Source organism: Microchirus variegatus (genome assembly GCF_963457635.1).
Source record: "Microchirus variegatus genome assembly, chromosome: 14".
In the NCBI taxonomy this organism is placed as follows: Eukaryota; Metazoa; Chordata; class Actinopteri; order Pleuronectiformes; family Soleidae; genus Microchirus; species Microchirus variegatus.
In genome coordinates, this window is record NC_139815.1 from 7965187 (window position 1) to 7990571 (window position 25385).

Genomic DNA, 25385 nt, shown 5'->3' on the forward strand with positions numbered 1-25385 from the left:
GCATCGTGCAAGCCTTGGATGGACATAAAACTCCCCAAATTCAAAATGTGCCACAAACTTGTGGTTATGGTTTTGGGGTTATATAAGCTTGAATACAAATCTTGGAGAGTTGTCATTTCTGGAGTCCACCAATGCAAAGCAAAAAATCTCTGTCATTCCATTGTTTCCCATTATATTCTTCCAATATGAACATTTGATAGATTAAAGGTGAAGTAAGTAGTTTATAGTGCCATCTAGAGGAGAGGCTGAAATTTACTTACTGCTCCGCTGCTCACCCCCTCCCTTCCGAGCGCTACGGTATCCTCAGCTGGTCAAATGTCGTCCTCGTCGTCTTGCTCCGTGTCAGCAGATGAGGTTCGTGAGGCGAGGGAGAGGGCGAGCTACCACAGCCGTAGCAGACGAAGCAGAGAGAGAGGAGGCGGGACTTCCGCTACAAGTAAAGCGACGCTTGATTTGTTCTCTCGCGTTTGTCTATACAGGCTCCCATAGAAACATGGCCATGTTATTTTACATAACTTTTTGAAACACTATGAAAATGAAACAAAGAATATTATACAGCGACTAGACAATGCAGGAGCACATAATATGTATACAAAAGTGGAATTTGGGTCATATAAACCCATAAATACTACACAGTGTCCCTTTAAGCCTACAGATTTAAGACATTTTCGTAGTTGTCGACACACTTAAGGTCAGTGGGTTTTTGGCGCCATCACATGGTTCACTAACAAATAAACCCCTGAGATTGGATCTTGTACATTTGATATAAATACAACATATTATACCCTATTTCTCCAAGTTAACCTAGTTCCCTGGTGTCCTAATGAACATGTCTGTGAAATGCTTTGGTCAAAATACCTTAAGGATGAAGGAAGCACCACAGCAGTTCATCACCCTGCCAAAACAGGCCTAATCAGAACGCTCTAAATATAAGGATTTAAATGATTAAAAAGTTGATTTTGCATAATATGTCCCCATTGAAATGTTTGGATTTGAATAGAATCCATTTAAAGCAAACACGTTATAGTAAAAAAAAGTGCAGGTGAAGCTGATAACATTAATGGTGTCCCAGTGAGGCCCAGCAATGTTTGACAGTCAGAGCTACTATACAGAAACTGAAGCAGCTCATCTTATATGTTGCATAGTTTGAGCACCACCCAGTGGCGACTGTGGGGTGAGTTCGTGCAGATGTGCAGCGTCAAACACTAAAAGTAACATTTTTGTCTGTCGCCATCCAAGGACTCGACAAAAAGCCTCAGAAATTATACTTTGATTCTGATGTTGCCCTTTGCCTGCTTGTGTGTTTGATAGAGTCTGGCATGTTTGTCAAGACTGGGTCAAGCAAACAAACAAACAAGAAAATTGTATGTGGAGTTTGTATGCAAATAAGCGACCCACTTTAAAGGGTGGCACTCAGCGTCAGGAATAAAGGATTTTTGGAATTACTGATATATCAGTTTTTTTTTTAATTCACCACACTTGACTTTCCGCAACAACTTTAGAGTTGATTTAATTGCTCCTTATTCATTCCTTTGGGAAACTCTTTCAGAGTTCAAGTTTTTCATGACCATGGTTACTCAAAACATCCAGAAAAAAGTCAATATCCAGTCATACCACACACATTTTACAGTATACACAGTGGGACAAGTAATTCAGCAACATTTTGGTACAAGAGATTTACATGCTGCCAAGTACAGATCAAAGGCACTTGATAAGTCCTTCCTTTTTCTCGTCTTTCTCCTCCTCCTCATCTTCTTCTTCAGCAGGCTGTACACTGAGCGTTCCACAGTCCGAGGTCCCTGATCGCATTTCTTTCCCTGTTCATTAATCCCTCTGGATTCACAAACACAATGGATTGCAACAGATGATGCTTTGATCTTCAAAGCATGCACTGATTATGTCATTTATTTTCGCAAATTGTATCTTAATACCTCCTGTGCAACATTCACCGCCCTTACAATCCACAACCAACCAATGTGGTGGGCAGAGGTTTGAACTCAGACGTGGTGAAGGACAATTTCAGACATGTTGGCGGTCTTCATCCTTTTATCTTTTTGGATTGGTGGAGCTCTGTCTGCCCCTGTGCTGCAGCACAGGTAGGACCTCATTTGATATTACGTCAGCATTGCACTTCTCTTCTCATTGATAATTTGGCACTCTTTACAATAACCCAGCCACGGGGGAGCACATAAACAAGACTGTGATGTATTGATTATTGAAAATTATAACATGATGAAACAAATATATTTTAGTGTGACAGTGTGTCAGTGCTGGGGCAGATCACAATGCATTCTTTAATAGTATGTTGCAAGCTCTAGGTTCATGAATTCATTGATTTGCAGTAGACTTTGATTATGCCCTGGCTTAGATCCCCACTGTATAAAAGTTTGTTTCTTCTGTTTTCATGTAGTGTTGCATTGTCTTTTTTCAGAACTGAAGAAAGTACGACAGAACTGGATTTCTTTTTTGACCCCGGCCTCGCCAAACATGTTGACCTGAATGATGGTGAGAAAGCCAAATGTTATTCTACACAATGTGAAAGGAGCTAGTCCAAATACGGAGCCATTAAATACACGTATACATACAGTAGGAAGTATCTATACGTGTTTTACTCAAGTCATTTGGCTCTGTATACTGTATACGCTGATGTGCAGAGAACTGCTGGGTTTAAAATGGATTGTATCATTACCACTTATCTTGTGTTGCTGCAGATTACGGTGCAAGGCCCGTCCTTCCTCCTGCACCACCTGACACTCGAAATCCTTATCAACCTAATTTAGAGGATGAATACTACTAACAGAAGCATGACACATCCTGCTCTAAGATGATCTGTCCCTGGAAAGGAACACTTTTCTTCTTTGGTGCATGTTCAGACCACATTTCCTCAGCTTGACTTTAGACAAACGATGATTTTTGTCTGCTGTGTCTGTCAGTCATTTTTTATTACTTTTTTTGCCTTCACTCACGTCAGGTCCAAGCTGATTTGGGCTCAGCTGAATGGAGGATGTTGTGAGATGACCTACTAATTGCTCTACAATTAATAAAGCTTCACTGCACAGAAACTAGCATGATGAAAAAGTTTCTTACATTGCATCTCGTCATTTAGAAACGATACCTCGATTGTAACCTTGCCTTTATTGCCTTGTTGTGATTGATTTGTTTTCACTGTTGTATTTATTCTCAACAAAGCCTTGTAGATTTTATTTATTTTATTTTAGTTTTGATAAATAGATCGACGAGATGCAATTTTATATTCCATTTGAGGTATTTTGTATATGTGTATATGTGTACTGGAAAAGTTTAAATAAAGTTTATTTAAAAAAAAGTTTTGGCCCAATACTGCGAGTCAACAGGTTGGTAGAAGACCTGCACGACAGCGCCCCCACAGACCCGGAGCACTTCCGTTTTCCTATTTGCCGGCGTTTTCTTATTTGCTGGCGTTTTCTTACTTGCTGGTGTTTTCTTATTTGCTGGCGTTTTCTTATTTGCTGGTGTTTTCTTACTTGCTGGCGTTTTCTTACTTGCTGGCGTTTTCTTATTTGCTGGCGTTTTCTTATTTGCTGGCGTTTTCTTACTTGCTGGCGTTTTCTTACTTGCTGGTGTTGGCGTTTTCTTATTTGCTGGCGTTTTCTTATTTGCTGGCGTTTTCTTATTTGCTGGCGTTTTCTTACTTGCTGGCGTTTTCTTATTTGCTGGCGTTTTCTTATTTGCTGGCGTTTTCTTACTTGCTGGTGTTTTCTTATTTGCTGGTGTTGGCGTTTTCTTATTTGCTGGCGTTTTCTTATTTGCTGGCGTTTTCTTACTTGCTGGTGTTTTCTTATTTGCTGGTGTTTTCTTATTTGCTGGTGTTGGCGTTTCCTTATTTGCTGGCGTTTTCTTATTTGCTGGCGTTTTCTTATTTGCTGGCGTTTTCTTATTTGCTGGCGTTTTCTTATTTGCTGGTGTTTTCGGTGTTTTCTTATTTGCTGGTGTTTTCTTATTTGCTGGTGTTTTCTTATTTGCTGGCGTTTTCTTATTTGCTGGTGTTTTCGGTGTTTTCATACTTGCTGGTGTTTTCTTATTTGCTGGTGTTTTCTTATTTGCTGGTGTTTTCTTACTTGCTGGCGTTTTCTTACTTGCTGGCGTTTTCTTATTTGCTGGCTTTTTGTTACTTGCTGGCGTTTTGTTACTTGCTGGCGTTTTGTTATTTGCTGGCGTTTTGTTACTTGTTGGCGTTTTGTTATTTGCTGGCGTTTTGTTATTTGCCGGTGTTTTCTTATTTGCTGGTGTTTTGGGGTTTGCCCCTGTCGGCCACCATACTAAAGTGCTTCATTACGTCAAAATGTTTCCAAGCGCCTCATTGGCTTATAGTGTTTATGCGTTGTGAGCCTATGACTACGACTAACTATGATCTGGACACTGACACTTCATATAAAAACAAAAAAATTCTTAGTTCACATACCCTGATCAAATAAATAAACCCTTAACCAACATTTAACCCTTCATATCATTTAGATTTATTCTGGGATGTTTTACAGTATGGGCGAGTATGAATGAACATATCAAGTGCTACAGTCATGCTCTTGAGAAGTTGCTATGGCTTCAGTTGTCCACCAGATGTCACCGTCACTGAAGCATTGAAGCTTTGGATCTTTCAACACAATTGTTAGGAACGCCTCAGCGCTTCATAAGGATTCACTTGCCCACCACTAACTTTATATTGAACCAATGTCAAGCCAAGTTAATGCCTTTTTAAGTGATCTTGATCTTGACGGATCGGGGCCGTATTTATCAAGCGTCTTAGAGTGCCATTTTACACTTAAGTCCTGATTTTGTGAAAATTTAGTCCTACTCTCAAACTTAAGAATAAAAGCTATTCATCAACTTTCTTAAGTCTTAAGACTCACTCCTACTCTCCCAGATATTTAAGAGACCTCCAGAGGTGTCTCAAGTGGTTAGGAGTTGCCAGCAGGGGATGGCACTGAGGTGAGAAGGATGTCCTGGCTTTGTTAGATGACGAGCAGCTGATCAAACGTCAGGGGCACCGATTTTGCTGGTGGGTTCTCATCATCGTGCTTGCATGATTGTTGCTATTTTGACACGCGCACATTCGTCTCATAGTAAAACACATTAGATCAATTAACAGCACCGGCCTCAATGAACGCACACACGCACACGGACACGATGTCTTTCACAAAAACAGTCTACACACTGGTGATGCACACGAGGATTGTAATGTTAATTATGCAACACTAACGCAAAAGACTCAGATGAAGAAAAAAGAAAAAGGAAAAACAAAATCTACAACCCAACACCAGAGCCTGGACTGAACAGCGTAGCTACCGTAACAGCCTACAAGTTTAAGGTAATAACAGCCCACCAACCGAACTGCAACTTCACTCAATAATTACTCAAAAGCTGATATTAATGATATTGTCAGTGATCACAACTGGCTTTAATGAAACAAATGTCGGTTAAATCTAAAGTGTTGAAAACTACACACACCAGGAAAGAAAATAATTATAACCACCAAAACTACAGCAAAAAGGCTCAAATAAACGCAAATCATGGACCAAATCCACAATTCAAAACCACCCCAACACATCCTTTAAAACATAGTACCACAGTAGGCTATAACACATATTTAATTTGTCGTTTTGTCACTCACCATTATTTTTAATTGGTGAGAAATGTGTTTCCTCTGGTAGTGGTGCGTCTTATAAACTGGTCCGCGATTATTTCCAGGTTGTTATTCCTTGACAATGTCTTGTGACAGTTCAGTATCGCAGGGTGGTTCAGCCTTGGTCCATTGTGGACTGCAGATAGGTTTTCCGACATTACAATGCAACCCGTTGATAGGTAGTGGTCATTAATAAATCAATGACGAGCGTAGGCTGGCACATGTGAGTGCTCGACAATCTCCGTGGGTGCTCGGCAATATCCGGGAGCACCTGCGGAATCGGCGATATTTCTTTATTCTTGGTCATTTCTATGGACACGGAAGTGACGTCACCTTAAATTCAGTTTACGGCACATAGTACTGTCGTAATTCATCTCAGAGAGTGACACTTAAGATTCATTCCTACACTTCGCTGTAGAATAACTCCTTAGAACCCTGCTAAGAGTAGACTTATGAGTAAATAAATTCTTCGCTGAAAGTTGCACTTAAAAGTTAGTTATCAAGCGTCTTACTCACACTTTCAGCGAAGTGTAGAACTGAATCTTAAGTGTCACTCTCAGAGCTGAATTACGACAGTACTATGTGCCGTAAACTGAATTTTAGGTGACGTCACTTCCATGTCCATAGAAATGACCAATCACGAAAGGGAATCCCTTGTCTAATAATAAAGAAATATCGCCGATTCCGCAGGTGCTCCCGGAGATTGTCGAGCACTCACATGTGCCAGCCTACGCTTGTCATTGATTTATTAATGACCACTAACTATCAACGGGTTATATTGTAATGTCAGAAAACCTATGCGGTCCACAATGGACCAAGGCTGAACCACCACAAGACATTGTAAAAGAATAACAACCTGGAAATAATAGCGCACCAGTTTACAAGACGCACCACTACCAGAGGCAACATATTCGTCACCAAGAATTAAAAAGAATGGTGAGTGACAAAACAACAAATTAAATATTTGTTATAGGATGTGTCAGAATGGTTTTGAATTGTGGATTTGGTCCATGATTTGCGTTTATTTGAGCCTTTTTGCTGTAGTTTTGGTGGTTATGATGATTTCATTCCGTGTGTGTAGTTAGTAACACTTTTGATTTAACCTACATTTGTCTCATTAAAGCCAGTTGTGATCATTGACAGTATAATTAATATCAGGTTTTGATTAATTAATGAGTGAAGTTCCTGTTGAGTCGGTAGGCTGTTATTACCTAAAAACTTATAGGCGGTTACAGTAGCTACGCTGTTCAATCCAGGCTGTGGTGTTGGGTTGTCGATTTTTCTTTTTTCTTCTTCAGTCTTTTGCGTTAGGGTTGCATAATTGAGATTAAAATCCTCTTATGCATCACCAGTGTGTAGACTGTGTGTGTGAAAGAGATCGTGTCCGTGTGCGTGCGTGCGTTCATTGCGGCCGCTGCTGTTAATTGATCTAATGTGTTTTACTACGAGACGAATGCAACAATCATGCAAGCACGATGATGATAAACCATCAGCAAAAACATAAATCGCCGCCCCTGCCGTTTGATCAGCTGCTCGTCATCTAACAAAGCCAGGACATCCTTCTCACCTGGCAACTCCTAACCACTTAAGACACCTCTGGAGGTCTCTTAAATATCTGGGAGAGTAGGAGTGATTCTTAGACTGAAGAAAGTTGATGAATAGCTTTTATTCTTAAGTTTGAGAGTAGGACTTCTCAGGACTTAAGTGTAAAATGGCACTCTAAGACGCTTGATAAATACGGCCCCAGCTCTCTACAAGGAGGAGACTCTTTAATAAAATACCAGAAACACTTTTCATGGTTTAGCTGTGAGTAGTTCACAAAGAACTCCAGTGCAGCTGAAATAATCAGGCGTCTTATACTGGACCCTCCTGTGCAGAACCAATCAGCTCCCAGAATCAGACACTCACACATGTTGTTCAATCAAGTGTACACACCTGCAGCCCATCACACACACACAGAGAGAAAGGGAAAGACACCAAATACACTCGTATCAAACTTCCCGTTCAACAAAAATGTCGAGAAGGTACATTTTCACTATTGTTGGTTGCATTTTCACAACATACACAAAACACAGAGCTTGGTTTAATCTTTAGAATTAAAATATGACTCTTTAAAGAATTTGGTGACAGATGTTTCTTTGAAGATCCAGTACATTAATGGTTCTTTGTAGAACCCAAAAGGTTTCCAAAGGCATCATAGCCAAGAACCCCTTAAGATTCTAAGGCTGATATTTTCTTCACATGGTATGTCACTGACAACAGACATTAGGTTGGACAACAGCCTTCCTTCTAATGTCATTTGAATTAATAGGGCTGGGTAATATAATTAATTAAATTCATAATATGGCTTAAACAATATCAGTATTGTGATATGAGATCTCTTAGATTTTTGGATGTCATCACATTGTGATATTGTGATATTAAATATTGAATAACAATACATGGAACTGACTGCAATTTAATGAGAAAACTTGATTAACAACTCTCCTTCGATTATAGGTTTGAATATTATTTGTTACTTTTTATTGGTATATGCCATACATAATACATATTCTATTAAAAAAAAAATTCGTTTTAGAGCAGAGGAGGTTTATGACAGTGCTTCAGTACATCGGACCTGCAGAGGAAGTCTCGTAAAACAGCTCTCAAGTAGAGTTTAATGTTGTGTCGGTCATGAGTGATTTGTTCGAAAGAATTTGAGTGAACGAACTGACTGGGATCACTGCATGAACTGATTCGTTCCTTTCTTAGTTCAGTTGAGCTCAGCAGTGATCGTGGCGGCCGGGAGTGGAACTGCCGCGTTCTGTCACTCACTCGTGAATCTTCGGCAAACGACGCCAGCCAACGTGCGCCGAGCGGGGAGGGAGTGACTAGCAAGAACTGTGTCTGCCGTGCTGCTGTGATTAGTTCGCGCTGTCAGTCACTGACTCAGTTATGATTCACAAATGAACTGACACACAGAGAGCTGGTGAACTGTGGCTGAGAACATGAATCTCGTTCGCGCTGTCACTCACTCACTGACCCGCGGCGCGAACGTACTGCACTCAGGGAGCACCACTGAACGATTCGGTGAACGAATCTTATGAACGAATCATTTTAATGAACGGATTCTAGTGATTCAGTACACTCAAATGAACTGCCGATTCCATCACTAGAAGAGTTGTGACATTCACGAATAAAAGAGCTTTATTTACACTCAGACACATTTTATAAAAAGATCCAAATCCAATAGTGAGCCAGTCTTTCGAACGGCTCTTTAAAAGGAACGGCTCCTTAAGACCCGGCTCCCTTCAAAGAGCAATAAATCCCATCTCAACTCTCAAGTCTCTTGTCACACTCCAGATTTAGTTGCGAGGCAGTAAACACTCAAATATGAAGGATTACATTTTATTCAGAATAGTAAAAACCACAAAACAACAGGCAGAAAATAAAAGATAAAACATATAACAATAATAATAATAATAATAATAATAATAATAAAAACAAATAAAGTGTGAACACACATCTAAATGGAGTGGGAAGAAGAAAAGAATAACACACTTATTTAATCGTAATAATAGATACCCACACCACCAAAAATCAGATCAGCCCACTGTGGGCGTGAGCAAAAAATTTATAGTGTTTTCTAAATCAAACAGTTTGCACATGCAAATAACATATAAGGTTGGTCGGAGATGCTTTTTGGATGGTAAACATGTAAACAAAGTCAAATGCAAACATGTTTGTGTTGTGGGGGCCTCGAGAGGTTGTAAACACAAGAACACCCAGCAGATGGGATCGAGCTTGGCCCAACAAATAAATAATTGAGAGAACATTTAGAAGCAACAATAAGGGATTTTTTTTATGGTCACAGATCAAAAAAATGGTCGTCAAATCTCAAAACTAAAAGCCACAATTAAATGTACACAGATAAACAATAAAATAACATACAGATAGATACAAAAACAAGATATTTATGTGTCTGTCCACTCTTATGTGTAACAAGGCTTCTTAAAAATTAAGATTTTGGGATCAGTGAAGCTGTGGCTCTTGGTTTTCATAATCCACTAGTGTTTTATTTAACATGTCTACAGTTTTTTGTATAATATTCACCTAATGATAGTAACATGTTCTTTCAGTTGTTAATATATTGGACCAAACTTGCTGCCAGGTGCTGGCCCTGCAGTTCAAACCCTCTCAAAACTACCACCCATGTCCAAATGGAAGATTCCCATTGGTGGACCAACATTATAAGATGGCCTCTTGTTCCATAGGATGTGTTTGACACCCTGATAAAACTAAACTAAACTGCTCACTAAATAAGTGAAACCTAATGTAAATGAGTATGTAGTAATTTTATTTGTTGATCCAGGTGCAAATCTTTCACAATTAAGTTTTAATTTAAAAATTGGCAAATCACTATATCGTCTTTCTATCTTCACCGCACAACGCGCAGTGTGAGTGATGGAGAAGCTATAGTTATGGTACATCTCTCAATAGTGTATGGGATTTCCCAAACAGCTGATGCTTGGTGTCAGATTCACTACCAGACTACACCCTTTGAATTGATCCCCATTCTCCCAGCCCACTTCTTGGCATTTAAAAAAAATAAAGCAGTGGGTGGTATTAGCCTTATAAGGGGGGATTTAGTTCCCTTTTAAACATATTTTAATTAAAGAGAGTGCTTTGGAGTTTTCTTTGACTTAGTTGCGAAGTTTGTCATAATCTTTTGTTGCCCATATCAGACGGGTGGTACGTATGTCATAGGCAGGAAGTGACATGTCCCAGCAATACTCAGGGGAGAGCAGCCTGCTTGGTTTGTTTAGCCAAAAGTACTTGTTTAGGTGACTTTCGTCATGCCACTGAGCCTCCACATTATTCATTTTGTCCTCCATGATTCTCTGATAGCAGACATCAGTCAAATTCTTTACATTTTTCCAAGATCCTCCGAAGATTGCAGCATGGTAATAAAAATCTCCAGTTTCCATGAATGCTTTAGAGTTAGGGTGTTTGTCATAGGTGAACCTGTACTTTGGAAGTTTGTAATAGTGGGCATGGAGCAAGGCCACAGACTCCCCCAAAGCTTCTGTGCCAAATCTCCCTTTAAACTCTTGATCCACATCAAAGCAGAACACATATCTGAAGCTGTGACGAATCTCTGATTCTATGATGTCTGATATTGTCCTCATTCGCATCATAGAGATGTCCTGCCACCTCGAGTGCTTATCTACCTTGATAACCTTCAATTTTCGCAGAGGACCAAGTACAATGTGTGGTACCTTCTCTGGTGTATCTGTAAACACGTAATATGTCACTGGTAAGCCCACCATGAAGTGTTTTTCTGCTGAAGTAAGGAAGGTCTTGATGTAGGCATCCAGGTACCTTGAGAAAGAGATGGGGGTTAAACTATCAAACATTTATGATCACTTTTTCTCTATATTTGTATCTGATGTATCTGTACTTAGTTGACAGGGAAACCAACCTGCCAACAGCAAACACAGTGAGTGCCACAGACGAATGGAGGTGAATGTGCATTATATTGTAATAATGATGGTCAAACATTTCCTCCCATATGATGGGAGCCATCCAATATGTTCTCGTCTTAACATCCGTTCTGGCCCTGAAAAAATGCAGTAAATACAGTGTTATTAGAGTGGTGTATTAGTATAATAATAACATAAGTTTTATATTAACAAGAATAATCATAACTGTCACAATGATTATGTATGGAAGTGTGTATATACTATATATATATGAGAAAAAAAAAACAATGAACAATATATAAAGCACCAGGTTCTAGCATTCAAGTATTGCAAGAAAAATTTGAAGAAATGTTTGCATTACAGAATAACTTGCTAGCACAATAAAAAAAAAAAACCCTCTATAGATAATAGGTAGGAAATGATGCACATTTGACAGGAAGTGCCTTTTGCTGTGACACACACACCTGTGATTTAGGAAGTCAACACACTCAGTCACAATCCAGAGGGTCATGATCTGCGTGAGTACATGAGTAACACAAAAAACACAACAAACCCACAGCAATCTAACCAAACGTGTGCAACAATGATCACTGCACATGCCTGCATAAAACACACCGCACCTCGTTAACTGGAACACAGTTATGCTTAACAAAACGGAAGGCATCCACCGTAGCTCCGCCCACTTACCCTCCCAACACGCTACAATATAAATATCTTATATTACACTGGTGTGTAGGAGGGAACTCCAAAGTAAAATACTGAACAATGACACAATTTTAACAGCGCATGGGTGAAGTCACTAATGGCTTGAACAATTTTTTGTTGTTGAAACTTTGCAGGAAAAGTTACCTATAGTGCACTTACATAGGTTGCATTACCACCACACACTACACACTTTACTTTCAGTTGAGTAAAAGATGCAGAAGTTATTTGTAATTTTTGCATTACACCTCCTGTCGCCATTTTACCTTTACCATTACCATTTCTCTGTTGCTACAATACAGAGTGAATTTGATGACCAATTAAAAGTTCCTGCCAGCAGGAGGATGATTTTATTTTCACTCATACAAATCACACAGTTGACGAATGTGTGATTTGTCATCATCTTTTCATCTTTTATCTTTCAAAATATGGAACAAATCCTTATTTTACAGGCTGTTTGGCAACCCTACAATCAGAAAAATCTGAAAAATACATCAGTAAAACCAATTTGAGAGCAGAATTCAGACTGACAAGCATTTTGTCTATGACTGAAACACCAGTGTTTGTAATTCATGAAGAAGAAGCAACACACGTTTATATCAGGTTTTACTCAGTGTTAAGTTGTTAAGCAGGTTAGCCAAGTTGTGCAGCATTGCAGTATTTATTTGCATACTTTCAAAAATATAACTGCTGAGGTGATTTTAGTTCACCCTAATGTTTTAAATTGGAACTATGTGACGGACAGTTACTCTGTATTGTTCACATACGAAAGCATTAACTTCCCATGAAGTTGGTTAAACAGGAAGTAGCTTGTGATATTGCACATTGCACTGCAGAAACACCAGATTATTACCAATTATTACTCCTATTGATGGCCGTGCTGAAATCATGTAAATGGTGTGATAGATGAGTGAATTGGTTTAAACTAGTGCAGTGCCCGTAGGAAGTATTCCTGTGGGAGCTGAAGAAGATTTTTTAAGTCATGGTAATGCATGATAAGGAACATCTGGCGTGGCTGACAGTCACAACAGCTGGCTACGCTAATGCTAATCGAAAAAAACAAAAAAAAACTAATGAGTTGCACAGTGTTTGTATTATGTTAGCCTTACACTAATGCTAATCGTAGCCTCGCTAGCTTACCTTTGGAAACAAGTTTGTCACGTTAGCCGCAAAATAGTAGCATGCTAATGCAAAGACACACAGACGCAACTTGCTTTATAGATAGATGTGTGAAGGGCAACTGCTCTGTAAAGTCCTTTGAGTGGTCATCAAGACTAGGAGAAAACTATAGAGACACTGAACAACTACTCTGCCATGTCGTAAAAGCTGTCCCACCAGACTTAAACCAAAAGGCATCATTGTCATATTTTCACGGGTGAAAGTCGACCTGACTTAACTAGACACTATGCTAACATCCTTGTAGTTTGAAACGTTCTCCTCAAACATCCTTTCAGCCACCTGCCCTGCACAGGTCACATGGGTGTTTGACGTAATTAGACAAACAATGAGCTGCATTGCATGCAGGTCACTATGAGGTATCCAGTACAAGCACCACTGTGTAAGGTTATGCAGTGATGTGCAGTAATCATTCTAACAAGCAGCAAGAGGTTAAAGCATTTAAAAAAAGCATTACTGTCAAAGTAACATACAACGTAACCGCTGAGCCGATGCAACCGATCCTAAAGACGAACATGTCTTACCCATAGTCAAGTGTATTATCCATATCGATGATCTGTTGTTCTTCTTCGTCGTCTGGTGGTGGCAGGTCGACTAACTTTGGTGTTGGGTACCTAAAATCCGCCACCATCATTAGACTGGAACACAACAATTTTGAAGTGATACGTGCACATACATTTGCATTTGTTCACCTTGTAAATATGAAGTTGAAGCTGATAACAACGAAGAGAAGACCGGAGAGTGCCCCAGCTCTCACAACCTTTTCATTGAGACTGCAATGATACAAACGTAGAGAAACAAAAACAAAACTTCTCAACCTTATTTGAAATTCATAATGAACCCAGTGGCACATGGTCATACATTCTTAGAAATAAGGGTTCCAAAAGGGTCATTCTACAAGGGCTGAGGTTCTACCTGGAACCATTTGCTTCTGAAAAACAAACCCTTTCCTGGAGAAAGGGTTTTTCAAGGGTTCTTGATAACACTAATGGTTCCAGTAAGAACCATTTTGATCCAGAGAACCCTTTCAAAAGGGTTCTTGCCTTTATAAAAAAGGTTCTCCTATTAGGACAAGCCGAAGAACCTTGTATGGTTCTAATATGGAACTTTATTAATTCCGAAATAAATTATTGTTCCAGGTTGCTCCAAAATTGCAAAAAATTACAATAATAACAAAGTACAGTAAGAAAAATCACTTCATTCTAGAAACAGAACAGGGGAAACCATATTGAAATGTAAACCTGATCCTGATCCAAACAGTTTCAAATGTATGTTGTGAAAATTCATTATGTCTACTGATTGAACTGTTTTTTGATTCCTTTTTTGAGACAAAAGGATGTTTTCCTTTACCTTGTTAACCAGTTTCGGGGTATATCTTCCGCCTTCCTCAGACCTGACACCTGATGTCAAATCTTAGAAATAAAAGTGCTAAGTAGAAGCATATAAGGTTCTTCGGCTTGTCCACATAGGAGAATCCTTTTTTGTCTCCAGGTAGAACCTTTTTATGACCGTTCCACCTGGAACCCTTTTGGAGGGTTCCACCAACAACCCTTTTAAAACCCTTTATTCAGGAAAGGGGTTTTAAAGGGTTCTCTGGAAAAAATGGTTCTTACTATTAGTGTTACCGAGAACCCTTGAGAAACCCCTTCTTTGAGAAAGGGTTTTTCAGAAGCAAATGGTTCCAGGTAGAACATCAGCCCTTGTAGAAGGACCCTTTTGGAACCCTTATTTCTAAGAGTGTGCCTACGCAACAACAGCTGATAAGACACTTACACATAATATATCTGGTGACAGTTCTGAGGAGGGCAGAAGAGATGGCCGAGAAGTGCAAGTCACAACGCAATTAAGAGAAATCACAACACAATTAACTTCTACTGGAACGAGCCGGTGCTTCCCATCACTCATAATCATTTTATTATGAACAATAACAACATGTTAAAAGTAGTTCTCTAAAAAATGTTTTCACTCAACCTGTTTTTGCAGAAGTTAGTGGCGTTGTGCTTTCTCTTAATGTTGTTGTGATTTCTCCTAATTGCGTTGTGATGTGAACTTCTCAACCACTGTCAGATGCCCTGCTGTCTAAAAAACAAAGCCAAACCTTTGCCAATGGTACAGCAATATATCCCTCAATCTTGAGTGAGTAGTTTCAAATCTGGAATGTGGAGTCGTAAAACCAGTTTCAAATAACTGGTTGTCCTTGCAAAATATTACCGCACAGTGCCATGTGCATTATGAATTTCTTGATTTGTGACATCATTCTAATCAAGCTATTCATTGAAGTTCAAAACATGGTAGGTTAATTGAATTTAAAACATATATTATAATCACAAAACCTTGTGACTGAAGTACCTCATTTGTATGGTCGAGCCAAAATTTCTTACTGTTTTCAACAACTTGGCCACAAAAAAAACATGAAATGTGAGAGATGTTACCTCATGGCTGTGAAACCCAGTCCTCAGTTTTCCAGAAATCTCAAAGAACAGTATCCCTAACACACACACACACACACATGTTCTGCAGTTAAAAACCGGTTTAACCAGATGTATTGACCATTCATATGTATTTCACATGTCTCGCATGGTATTGACTCAAAGGTTTTCTCTGTTTTTTTTTTTTTTTTTTTTAAAGCAGTTATTGAGTGAAGAGACAAGCATTCTGCTTCATTACTTAACACTATGTGGGGCGAGATTTTATTATTTTATTCTCACATATTCAGATAAATACTTTAATGCTTGTACTTACTTCCTTTCACTTCAAATATTTAATTTGCACAGGGGTGACGAGAAGTAAAGCTTGAATGGTTTTGAGGGAATATGATCATTTTAAATACATGTATACCTGTAAACTGTTGGAAATATATTTAGTGTCTAATGACATTAATTAACAATGCATATGAAAACAGATACCTAAACATACATAAATCCAACAAAAAACATAATACAAATATCAAACTTTTGACTGGTTTTAAAGTAACGCGGTTCTTTAAGAAAACTATTTAAGACAAAATGCCTCACAAGTTATATGAAATTTGACGTTTATCTACAATAAAGTATCACAGTTGTCCTAAAAGTGTCACTGGTATATCTGCATTTAAAGAACATGAGCAGGGTGATACTTACAAAGATTTGGATTTCCCTCTGATGGAACGCTCCAATTTGGTAAACTGATGTAAAAAAAAAAACTGGTACAAACTTGAGACTCAATCCATCTGTTCCTGGTGCTATGTTATATTAATATTTGAAGCTGTATGGGTAAATCTAAACCCCTGGTATACTGTCCTCAGAGATGTTTGACTCTGGCTTTCCTGCTGAAAAGTCTACTCCCCCTTATGCTACAGAATGTCATGCACTGAGACACCAAAACCCGTTTTTCAGACCTGGTGAAAACACTTTGCATTCAAACATGTGGTCCTTCACTTTTCATGTGTGCAGCAGATAGTCCTCTTCCAGGTCCACTAGACTTCCTATTTTTATGCAGCTCTTCCTGTATTAATTTCCTTATATAGTATATTATTTATATTAACTCTATAGACGTCACCACCACCAATGGGTATTTAATACCCATTAATAATCGGGGGGTCCCCATCTCCCATTTGTTGCACAATTCTGTTATACCACCCCAGGTGCCTCCCTGCAGTATTGGCTCCCTGTATCTCCCCTGTCAGATGTGGGCTAAAAGGGATAAGAATGCATGCAAAGTGTATTATGTATGTAGATCATAATATGATCTATATATTTCTGTTTTACATATTATATTATATTATATGTAAAACAGAAATTACAAAAATCTTTTAGGAAAAAAACATTCCAATTACACTGTAACATAGACCCCATAAAATGTTCAACTGATGAATCTTGTAAATAAGTCATTATTTTGCCATCAAAAGCCCTTTTTGAGTGTTGAGAACACACACACACACAAACACACATGAACATACATACATAGTAAAAAGGTTTTTTGTCAGATGTAAAAGTTGTGGATATGAAGTTTATTTGCAAATAAATTATTGTTTTGCCATCAAAAGCGCTTTATGAGTGTTGTATTTGTTTTTGGTCTGAACTGTTTGTTTACAATTACTAAAGAACGGAATCTGAACTGTGTTGCCTTTCTGGAAGAGCACATTATTCTTGAGGTTTTCCAATCCATTTTTTAAAACTCTACACAGCACATAATCAGCTCTTTTAAGAGAGCTGCTTTTGCTGTTGTGTCCTCAAAACAGTGGGATGATCTGCCATTGCACAAAAGACAGGCCTCTTGCCTATTTGTGTCACTGTTGATGTTATTTCCATTTAATTAGATGTATTTCTTTTATTTGATCTATTTTTATTGTGGTTGTTAGCCATGTTTGTATGTCTTTATCCTCATTGTTGTGTGAACCTCATAAAAGGCTTTTATTAATTGTGTCTTTTATGTATTATTCTGTACAGCACTTTGGTCCACTGAGGTTGTTTTTAAGTGATTTACAAATAAAGTTGGATTGGATTGATTGGTTTTTATATACAGTACAATCCATTTGGCACTGTCCTTTGCTATTAAGTTTATCTCTGACAGGGAAGAGCACCAAATAAATCAGAGAGGGACACAAAAGGAGACAAACAAGACCCATGCATGACAGCCGAGGTCTCTCCCTTTATCTTGTATGTTTGCCCAAAAGATAAATATCATTCATGCACTAATTGGATCTTGTGCATACAGACACACAAAATGAAGAAAAAACATATCCAAGGGCTCTGTAGTCACAGGTAGGCTGTAGCTATATTTCAGTCACATTTGATAGAATATTTAACTAGAAAAAGAAAGACAAATCAGTTGCGAGTAATATGAGATCATTTATCAACAATTATGAATGGTCCGAATTGTTATATGCTAAAGGTTAATATATAATAAAACAATAATGGATAATACATGTATAGTTAAAACAATAAGTCACTGCAAGAACATGAGCAGGATGATATCGTTATTTGGAGTTAATGCTCCAATCAGCAAACTGATGTATGAAAGCCGAGGACTAAATGACAGTGTCCTTGTTAAAGTCTAATATTTTATGTTATTCCTCGCAGGATGGGAGTGTGGATACATCCAAATCCTGAATTTTTTTAATGTTAGTTGAGACCAGATTTACAGCAATATTTGTGAATTTTGTGATATTTACTTCTCTTGTGAAAATATAATTTCAAAGTTTAATCTGAATAAAAAATATAAATCTAAATGTTAATAATAAATATAAATATAAATACAAATATAAATATAAATCTGAATGTTAAACATAATTATATATGTTAAATTTAAATGTTTCGTTTGAAACTAAATGTTTAGCTAATATGCAAATTCACACTGCTGGTAACCGGATGTACCAAAATAAAAGCTCGAGGAGATCAGGCTGTGTTTATAAAATCAAATAACAAATTAAAACCACACTAGCAGGGGAAATAAAATTAAAACATACTATCGTGATAATAACTACCTAAAATAACAACAACAAAAACATGTTCAGAAGTGTTTTTCGCTCTGCCGTTTTTACCAAGTATGCATCAGGTGGTGACTTGAGCGTACTTGGGAAAACCATGTATCCCAGAATGCATTTCGTCGGACCGTCGCAGCAGAGAATACAAATAAATAAATATTTTTCTGTGTCCCGGTACGCAGTTTTAAAATCATTTGACGCGAGAAATTAGTCATTCATAATCCAAACATGTGTTTTGTGTATTAAGATAAGACGTATTTATAGTTTGGCAGCGACGTTGTCGGAGGTGATTAGCTCCGCCTCTGTGGACGCTCGGTGCGCACAGTGGCCGGCACAGAGCAGCGTTACCTCAGCCTGTCTTATTGAAATGATCCGCTGGCTCAGACGTCTCTGTCATCAGATACGTGGTGTGATCGATATATTTGTTGTTGACACGTTATTATGTTTTTAATGTAAACATTTTGACCTGACAGTTTGAAAAACGTTTACATAGTTTAGGTAGCTATTATCACAATAGTGTATGTTCAAGTTGATTTCGCTCGCTGGGGTGGTTTTAATTCGTTATTTGATTGTATAAACACAGCCTGACCTCCTCAAGCTTTTATTTTGGTACATCTGGTTACCGGCAGTGTGAATTTGCATATTAGCTAAATATTTAGTTTCAAACGAAACATTTAGATTTTGATTTATATTTAACATTTATATTTATATTTAGCATTTAGATTTAACATTTATATTTAACATTTAGATTTTTTATTCAGACGAAAGATTGAAATTATATTTTCACATGAGAAGTAAATGTCACAAAATTCACAAATATTGCTGTAAATCTTGTCAAAACTAACATTAAAAAAATTCACATGTTTTTTATACATGTTTTTTTGCTAAATGTGGCAAAAAGTTGCTGTTTATTTTAGCATGTGCAACTTTACAATCAGCGCCTCATACGAGATATGTCAATCTTTTGGCACATCGGCATCACATTGTCATAAGTATCGGGACTTTAAAAAGAATATGCAAGAAATGCATCTTTTCAAATCGAATCGTCATATTTATATAAATAAACATAAACTGAAGAAGCTGTGAGACTTAATTTAGTCTGGGTATGATGTCAAAGAGCAGGAACAGGCCAAGCAACAACTACACTTTCCTGTGTATTCGAAAATGACAAGATGAGCCTGTATTTCTTGTGTGACGAGGGGACAAACAGATAGTTTCCCATGCTTACCCAAGATTACTCAGCTCAGTGAGAGCCAGAGAGGCGCATGGGGTTCACAGTTAGATTCTAAAATTAAGTGATTGAAATAGTGGGGAATCTGAAAAGACAAAATTAACAAGATTACTTTATTTAATGAATTCAATATAAAATGTTAAAATGGCTAAAATGCTGGAAACAAAGACCAAATACTATGCAAATGCAATGCAACGACCCAAAACACATGCAGAAGGAGAAACAAGCTGCATATTCGCTAAAAATGCATATTCAAACTTAAACAACAACCTGTTTTCTGGTGTTTAGGACCAGGTTACTGCCTCAGTGCAAACTGATCATGTGTTAAACCTCCCAAGGTTTCACATATTGAAACTATTGAACTTGAAAACCATGTGGATTTAGATTGGAGCTTAAAAAACTTATTTGAATATAAAACAAATACAAATTAAACTGGGCAATGGACTGAGGAAGGAATACTTGAGAAAGACCTAGTCCAGTGAAATCAAACAACTGAAATAATGCAGTCAGTACTGTGTCAGAGGGTATGGGGTATATTTCTTATCCCAAACAATGCTGGTGCAGCTGAGTAAATCACCTGTCAAGTGACCTGTTACACAGTAATGTGATATAGACAGGCAGGTGGACTTCTTTGTGGTGTGTGTGTGGAATACACACCATTTGAAATGTCAACACTGCACTCTGACTGGAGGGCAAACACTGATTTCAAGGCAGTAATAACTGATTTTTAAAACATAGGGACTCCTTAGATGGCGGGGAGTGCAGATGGAGCAGCCACCAATTACAATTTTCCACACGGGGAGAACATGCAATCTCCTTGGAGCGTTCCAACCGTAGAACCCTCAAACCAAGGAACCCCGGGTCTTCTTGCTGCAAAGGTGAGAGCGCTAACCACTACACATGGGCCCATAATGAGGGACTAGTAAACTTAAATTATTTTAATGAAGAAATTTGCAAAAAACTTTAAATATTCAAGAAAACATGAAATATTCCAGTCACAGAAATACAAGCAATAATGTATATTCTATGCCGATGTGTAGTTAACAGACAATTAACAGTGAAATAAGTAGAAAAGTGAGATAGTTTGTCCACGAATAATGCTTCATCCCCCCAGTGACGCTCATGTGCAGGATGAATACTTTCATACTCAGAAAATAATGACAGGACACTGAGGTACTCATTAAAAAATTTTAAATAAAGAATAATTCACGCCTAAAAAAAATCCCAAATTAAGACAACTTTCACTTACATGTTGAATCAAGACAATGTAAGTTTATAATTACAGATATTAATTCATTTATTTATTCATATATGGCATGTCTTTACACACTTTTTAACTCTTACGCTCACTTATATTTAATTTTACTGTTGTTGAAAGAGACAAACTGAACTGAGACGATGTTCGCAGTACATTTTGTGTTTTCACTCTAGAGCATATGTACCAGTACTCGAGGATGCTTCAATGATATAAGCTTTCTGTCATGATCACATTCTCAACACAAATACAGATTCGATCTTAAGATAGGTAGTTTTGATGGATTCAGTGTGTGTGCTAATTTTATTGATACAGATCTTAAATATCATCGGAGAAAATGTGAATTTACAAAGTGGGCAGTAATGTGCTATATTATGGTGTCGACTGTTCAACTGTGATTAAAAGCCAGGGGCTGTTTGGAGTTACATGTCTTTATCTGTGTTATAAGTGTAAGTCAAGTGAAATGACATGTCTGGGGACAACAGATTACGATTGCTGAAGGTATTCATGGCTTTTAACACTGAGTCTTACTTTTGCTTGCCACATGCCACAGCTAAGCTACTACTGTATAGTTTGGCAACTTTGCGCACATGAGCCAGAGAGTCGTGAACATATTCAACCTGCCAATCTTCCTTCAGAGTATCATGGATCATTTAACAGAATGTATTTTGATATACATGTTTCCGTTTTTAGAGTTTCTGGAGTTTGGCCTGAAGTACACTCTTAGAAATAAAAGTGCTAAGTAGAACCATATAAGGTTCTTCGGCTTGTCCTAATAGGAGAACCCTTTTTGGCTCCAGGTAGAACTTTTTATAAAGGTTCCACCTGGAACCCTTTTGGAGGGTTCCACCAAGAACCCTTTTAAAACCCTTTATTCAGGAAAGGGGTTTTCAGAAGCAAATGGTTCCAGGTAGAACCTCAGCCCTTGTAGAAGGACACTTTTGGAACCATTATTTCTAAGAGTGTATAGGGTCTGTTTAAGGTTATTACAGCTCTGTGTTAGCACGGGTACAGTAGAGATACAGTAGCTTGCATTCAGTGCATATGATATCAAACATAATCCTGCAATTGAATCACACACTCGATGGCAATCCCTCAAAAGATAATAATCTGTGTTTTTACATGACATTAACATTTTTTTTTTCTTTTATATTAGTCCAACAAAAAAAAACTTGTCAACATGTTAGTTCAACGGAAATTGTACTAAATCAAAATTCACAAAGTCGAACTAACACAGCCAGATAATGCGGATGGAAGTTGAATTACTGTTGCATGTAAACGTTCAACTTAACCCAAACGAGCCTCGGTGCTACACATGCTCCACAGTTCCCAGCTCTGAGCTTTGACCTGGAAATAATGGAAGAAGCTGGTACACAGAATAAAAGACAACATTGTGAAAAACACGGCCTAGTCCAGGCTGGTGTATTTTTTGGACTGACGAGGAGACAGAATTTCTACTCTTAAAGAACTAAATATTTTTGAAGTCAATGGTGTCTGTACACTGGGACAAGGACAGTAGTCCAAGGCATAGTAGAGATACAAGCATTTGCTTGACTTAACTGTGCATGGAAACCTTATATATACTGAGGGAGGTCTATATGATCTGATGAGAAATAGGCACTAATAGTGAGGATCTGAGGACACCAAAATGTTGTTTATGCTCCCTCGTCAGCACTGGCATCATCTGATCTGAGGGCCAGCCGCCCTGAGAGCATTTCACATTTCTGGTGCCTGGAGAGTTTGTAAAATAATGTAAGAAAGAATATTTGTATTTTATTATTATATGTGTCCGACCTCCTGCCACAACTTCTACCACAACTGAGCCTATAACCAGATGTTTCTTTGTTTTTCTGGCATTAAACTCTTTTGTCACTGATTTCATGCCATTTAGAAGTGTATTGTGTCTGACATTTGAAGTAAATGTAAATAATGCTTTCCGTAGACCTTTTCAGCTTAGTATTTTCACTAAGTACGATGGCCCCAAAAGAAGCTACTAAAAAGATTAAGAGAATAGATTATGCTCAGTGGTTGCATTTTTATATTGGGTGTGCTAACAGGATAGAGTTCACTGTTACTACACGTTTTTGTTGAACTTATTTGTGTTGATTTAGTCATAATTTAGTTTAGTCCTTCACGTTAAGACATACATTATGCAGTCAAAACTATTACTGTGTTTTTCTGAGCTCATATGTGGTTGTTAATTCTGTTCTCATTCAGTCGTTGTCGTGCAGCTGAAAGTATGTTTGTGCTTGTGCATGTTATCAAATCCTCTACATGTCACCTTTGGCACGTGTTCATTTCCAAGGTTTCACCTGTTCTCAACTGCTGTTCCAATTTATCAGATGTTTGTTTTCATATAGTATTGAAATCAGAATATGCCCGTCCCCCATGCAAAGTTACGTTATGATACAATATAATGTACAATGATGTGGCTGAAGTCAGGGCAACGCTATTCCAGGTAGATGTCCTCTGTCGGGCATGAGAACAGCACAAACTCTTTGTAGTACAACTGGAAGGCTTTCCTGTGGGGGAAAAAATAGATGTCATTTAAAAAAAAAAAAAAAAAAATGTTTTAAACTCATTGGAACTGTTCATTCTGTTGGAAAATCTTTATTTGCAACATCTAATACATCTGTACCAGATCCTAACTTTGTAATCACATTAAAGCAAATAGAGGTCAACGCATAAACCTCTTCGTTGCAAAGACTGAATATTTACCAACTACTACACAAACCGTCCAACTCACCCTACTGACTCTGCGATGGGTTTAGTGGGGTTTTCAGACACAAACACATGGCAGGCAAATCTCTGGTCAGCTGGGTGTTTCGTAATGAAACCAAAATATCTGCAAAGAGGAGGTTGAGGTCAGGTCCATGTCTTAAAGCCGGGTACATTTAATGATTTAAAGTGACACCTTGTGGCAACTTATGTCATGACCTCAACATGAACACTTGGATAGTAACACTTGTATATGTGTATGTATGTATATATAGATATATATTTATATATTCATACTGTAGTTGGGTTACTTACTTGCTGTTTTTGGGGTGATAGCCACAGAAGGAGACATTCTTTAATTGGAAGAAGTGACTGCATTCGTTACTCTGTGATAAGGGCATAGAAAACACTGGTAAAATAAATGATTTGAATAACATGAGCTGTTAAATGTACACACTGCAAGTGATTTACTTTTACAACAGATTTGTTCAGTTTTGTTGTCTATTGTGTTGAAAAAAGTCAAAATTCTTTCTATGTAAACTCATATTGGCCAACTAATCCTATTCTGATTAGTAGATCTAGACTACAATCAAAAAACAAACAAAACATTTTGATGCAATATTGATCTAAAGGTTTTTTTAATAAAAATCACTTAGGGTGTTGTATACATAAATATGATCTTAATGTTGCTGTTGAAAACAGTGAAGGGCATTATCTGGAAATAAATGTCTCACCAAAATCCTGTACTGTCCATTAGCAACCACATGAGGGCAATGGCTTCAATTGAGTACCAGAGATAATTCTATATATTGTGAACTGGATATAGAACGAGAGTGAAAACATCTTACTCTGTCACAAGCATAATAATCCTCTTGAACTGCAAGCTTGATGCCTTTCACGCTGATCTCCAGGATGCAGGAGGAAGGTGGATTGTACTTGACTGTCATCCTTCTGTTGGTGGCGATCTGGAAAACAAAGATAAATGATTCAAAACTGATTCAGGGATTCAATAAAAAGATACTTTAAATTATTCAAAAACTCTTGTTGTAACGGAAGAGGTTCAACATTCAGTAGTGGCATAATTTGAAGTATTCCACATGATAAGCCATCCACTGCTGAGGTGGTTAATCCTTTCAAAATGCTTTACATGATTATTACATAGGTGTGCCTTGGACTGGTCACAATAAATGGCCACTCTGAAATGTGCAGTTTATCACAAAGTGAGATTCAAGTCAAATTCAGCAACATTCCCTCGCCTGAACCTGCAGTACCTGCAGCCTTTTTTCTGTTCTTCTTTAACTTCAATGTCTGATCTTTAGGAATTTTAGATAACGTGGCAGAGCTTTTCTTTGTGATTTTTGCATTGGTAAGAAAAGGAAAAAGACATCTTAGCTAGTGTGAAGAGCATTCTATTTGCATGCACTTTTATGATATGATTTGATATGATGTAGTAAGAGAAAGCATTTGCATGATGTTGCTTTAAGTTGGCCCACATTTGTTACCCCACTGCTTTACACCCTGAGGCATACTGTAGACATACTGTGTCTAATGTCAAGCAAAAGTGCACAACATTGGCCTTGTACCTTCTGCATAGCAGCACACAGAACATCATTTCCTTTGTGGCAGGGCACTTGGACTGATCCCAGGAATTTCAGCCGATACCTGTCCATCCACTCACTGCTCTTTACTGCACAGAGATAAACACAATATAGTAATTG

At 37.9% G+C, this 25385-nt stretch overlaps 2 protein-coding genes across 2 annotated transcripts in view; both read right to left on the reverse strand.

Annotated features, from left to right (window-relative positions):
- Window positions 1–10341: 10341 nt before the first annotated feature.
- Window positions 10342–13630, reverse strand: LOC310936881 (N-acetyllactosaminide alpha-1,3-galactosyltransferase-like; the record flags this gene model as incomplete). Its single annotated transcript, XM_083901039.1, has 3 exons — window positions 10342–11020; window positions 11121–11258; window positions 13524–13630. The coding sequence occupies 3 exons, from the start codon at window positions 13628–13630 to the stop codon at window positions 10342–10344; spliced, it is 924 nt and encodes a 307-aa protein (XP_083757165.1).
- Window positions 13631–23398: 9768 nt separating this feature from the next.
- The window catches only part of mapk8ip1b (mitogen-activated protein kinase 8 interacting protein 1b), a gene marked incomplete at both ends in the record, with an annotated part of 34206 nt that continues 32219 nt past the window's right edge, over window positions 23399–25385 (reverse strand). Inside the window, 5 exons of the mRNA XM_083900771.1 lie at window positions 23399–23471; window positions 23696–23794; window positions 23983–24053; window positions 24516–24632; window positions 25251–25354. Coding sequence (XP_083756897.1) covers window positions 23399–23471; window positions 23696–23794; window positions 23983–24053; window positions 24516–24632; window positions 25251–25354 — 464 coding nt within the window. The remainder of the gene's footprint in view (window positions 23472–23695; window positions 23795–23982; window positions 24054–24515; window positions 24633–25250; window positions 25355–25385) is intronic.